General features: G+C 63.7%; 2 protein-coding genes across 3 annotated transcripts in view; both read right to left on the bottom strand.

Annotated features, from left to right (window-relative positions):
- Positions 1 to 798, bottom strand: part of LOC110391782 (basic proline-rich protein-like) — a 4,605-nt gene extending 3,807 nt beyond the window's left edge. Inside the window, exons 1-2 of one of the 2 annotated variants that reach the window (XM_021383726.1) lie at positions 242 to 431; positions 9 to 196 (exon numbers count right to left, since the gene is read on the bottom strand). In XM_021383726.1, coding sequence (XP_021239401.1) covers positions 9 to 196; positions 242 to 402 — 349 coding nt within the window. In that variant the 5' untranslated portion in view covers positions 403 to 431. Of the gene's footprint in view, positions 1 to 8; positions 197 to 241 lie in introns of those variants that run through there. The other variant, XM_021383727.1, reaches the window with a different exon arrangement.
- Positions 799 to 830: 32 nt separating this feature from the next.
- On the bottom strand, positions 831 to 1,583 carry LOC110391781 (putative per-hexamer repeat protein 5; the record flags this gene model as incomplete). Its single annotated transcript, XM_021383725.1, has 1 exon — positions 831 to 1,583. A coding segment is annotated over one exon (714 nt), but the record flags the coding sequence as incomplete, so codon positions are not given.
- Between the last annotated feature and the right edge of the window lie 1,677 nt (positions 1,584 to 3,260).

The raw sequence follows: 3,260 nt of genomic DNA, 5'->3' as shown, positions 1-3,260 counted from the left end.
TCCAGGATCTGTGGGTCCAGGATCTGTGGGTCTGGGCTCCATGGGTCTGGGATCTGTGGGTCCAGGATCTGTGGGTCTAGGATCCATGGGTTCAGGATCTGTGCGTCTAGGATCTATGGGTCTGGGCTCCATGGGTCCGGGCTCTGTGGGTCCAGGATCTATGGGTCTGGGCTCCATCGGTCCAGGATCTGTGGGTCTGGAGGCCGTGGGTCCAGGATCTGTGGGTCTAGGATCCATGGGTCCAGGATCCATGGGTCTGGGCTCCGTTGGTCTGGGGGCTGTGGGTCCAGGATCTGTGGGTCTGGGCTCCATGGGTCCGGAGGTTGTGGGTCCTGGATCTGTGGGTCTGGGCTCCGTGGGTCCAGGATCTGTGGGTCCAGAATCCGTGGGTCTGGGCTCCATGGGTCAGGATCCGTGGGTCTGGGATCCGTGGCTCTGGAGGCTGTGGGTCCAGGATCCGTGGGTCTGAGCTCCATGGTTCTGGAGGTTGTGGGTCCAGGAGCTGTGGGTCTGGAGGTCGTGGGTCCGGGATCTGTGGGTCTCAAGGTTGTGGGTCTGGGCTCCGTGGTTCTGGAGGTTGTGGGTCCTGGATCTGTGGGTCTGGGCTCCGTGGGTCCAGGATCTGTGGGTCCAGAATCTGTGGGTCTGGGCTCCATGGGTCTGGGCTCCGTGGGTCTGGGGTCTGTGGGTCCAGGATCTGTGGATCTAGGATCCGTGGGTCCAGGATCTGTGGGTGCAGGATCTACGGGTCTGGGCTCCATGGGTCTGGGGTCTGTGGGTCTAGGATCTGTGGGTCATGATCCATGGGTCCAGGATCTGTGGGTCTGGGGGCTGTGGGTCTGGAGGTCGTGGGTCCAGGATCTGTGCGTCTAGGATCTATGGGTCCAGCCGCTCCCGATCCCATTCCCGGTCCCGCTCCCGTTCCTGGTCCCGCTCCCGTTCCCATTCCCGGTCCCAATCCCGGTCCCGTTCCCGGTCCCATTTCCATTCCCAGTCCCAGTCCCGTTCCCATTCCCGGTCCCATTCCTGGTCCCGGTCCCAATCCCGTTCCCATTCCCGGTCCCAATCCCGGTCCCGTTCCCGGTCCCATTCCCATTCCCGTTCCCATTCCCAGTCCCATTCCCGCTCCCATTCCCGGTCCCATTCCCGTTCCCATTCCCGGTCCCATTCCTGGTCCTGGTCCCATTCCCGTTCCCAATCCCGGTCCCATTCCCGCTCCCCCCCGCCCCGCATCTTCCTCCTCGCCGCTCCCAGCATGGCCCCCAGGTGCCCCAATGCTGCAGGGTCAGGATCCGTGNGCCCCCCAGCGCCCCCCATTCCGTCCCCGCCATGGCCGCGCTCACGTCCCGTGCCTCGGCCGCCATCTGTGCCATGGCAGCGGCGGCTCCGCGCTCCCGGCTCCATGCCAGCAGGAAGCGGCACTTCCTCCTCGCCCGGCCCAGCCGCTCCCGTTCCCATTCCCGGTCCCGTTCCCATTCCCGGTCCCGTTCCCATTCCTGTTCCCGGTCCCATTCCCATTCCCAGTCCCGGTCCCAGTCCCATTCTCGGTCCCGCTCCCGTTCCCATTCCCGTTCCCGGTCCCATTCTCACTCCCGTTCCCATTCCCGTTCCCGGTCCCATTCCCGGTCCTGTTCCCATTCCCGCTCCTGTTCCCGGTCCCATTCCCAGTCCCGTTCCCAGTCCCGGTCCCATTCCCAGTCCCGTTCCCGGTCCTGTTCCCATTCCCAGTCCCGTTCCCGGTCCTGTTCCCATTCCCGGTCCCGTTCCCGGTCCCATTCCCGCTCCCATTCCCATTCCCAGTCCCGTTCCCGTTCCCAGTCCTGTTCCCATTCCTGGTCCCGTTCCCGCTCCCGTTCCCATTCCCATTCCCGCTCCCGTTCCCATTCCCATTCCCGTTCCCATTCCCGGTCCCATTCCCGTTCCCAGTCCCGTTCCCATTCCCGGTCCCGTTCCCGGTCCCGTTCCCGGTCCCATTCCCAGTCCCATTCCCGCTCCCGTTCCCATTCCCACTCCCGTTCCCATTCCCGCTCCCGGTCCCATTCCCGTTCCCAGTCCCAATCCCGTTCCCGTTCCCGCTCCCCCCTGCCCCGCATCTTCCTCTGTGCCGCTCCCAGCATAGCCCCCAGGTGCCCCAATGCTGCAGGGTCAGGATCTGTGGGTCTGGAGGTTTGGGGTCTGGGATCCGCGGCTCTCGAAGTTGTGGGTCTGAGCTCTGTGGGTCTGGAGGTCGTGGGTCCGGGAGCTGTGGGTCTCAAGGTTGTGGGTCTGGAGTCCATGGGTCTGTGCTCCATGGGTCTGGAGGTTGTGGGTCCAGGATCTGTGGGTCTCAAGGTTGTGGGTCTGGGGTCCGTGGGTCTGGAGGTCATGGGTCCAGGATCCGTGGGTCAGGATCCGTGGGTCAGGATCCATGGGTCCAGGATCTGTGGGTCTGGGTTCTGTAGGCCATGGGTCTGGAGGTCGTGGGTCTAGGATCCGTGGGTCAGGATCCGTGGGTCCAGGATCTGTGGGTCTGGGGGCTGCGGGTCTGGAGTCCATGGGTCTGGAGGTCGTGTGTCCAGGATCCGTGGGTCTGGGCTCCATGGGTCCGGGCTCCGCCCCCCAGCGCCCCCCATTCCGTCCCCGCCATGGCCGCGCTCACGTCCCGTGCCTCGGCCGCCATCTGTGCCATGGCAGCGGCGGCTCCGCGCTNCAGTCCATGGGACCCCCCCTCCATGCATGGGACCATGTCCCATCAGTCATTAATTAATTAACGAGCTCTTCTGTCCCTTCTGGCCCCATGAGAGCCCATATGGGTCCAAACCCCGTTCATTAATTAATTAACGAGCTCCTCCGTCCCTCCTGGCTCTATGAGTGGACGCTTGGGTTCCGTTTCTCATCATTTATTAATTATTAATTAACGAGCCTCTCCATCCCTCCCGGCCCCATGAGAGCCCATACTGGGTCCATACCCCACCCATTCATTAATTAACCCAGCTCCTAATGAACGAGCTCCATCATTAATTAATGGTGCTCCGCTTTGTGCTCCATTGGCATCTCCTGCAGCAGCGCCCCGTGGCCGGGGGGCTGGGATCTGTGGGTCTGGGGTCCGTGGGTCCGGGCTCCGTGGGTCTGGGGGCTGTGGGTCCAGGATCTGTAGGTCCAGGATCCGTGGGTCTGGGCTCCATGGGTCCAGGATCTGTGGGTCCAGGATCCATGGGTCTGGGCTCCGTGGGTCTGGGGGCTGTGGGTCCAGGATCTGTGGGTCTGGGCTCCATGGGTCC

Source organism: Numida meleagris, unplaced genomic scaffold, assembly GCF_002078875.1.
Source record: "Numida meleagris isolate 19003 breed g44 Domestic line unplaced genomic scaffold, NumMel1.0 unplaced_Scaffold503, whole genome shotgun sequence".
In the NCBI taxonomy this organism is placed as follows: Eukaryota; Metazoa; Chordata; class Aves; order Galliformes; family Numididae; genus Numida; species Numida meleagris.
The sequence above is the reverse complement of the archived record's forward strand: the minus strand, read 5'-3'. Positions and strand labels throughout refer to the sequence as shown.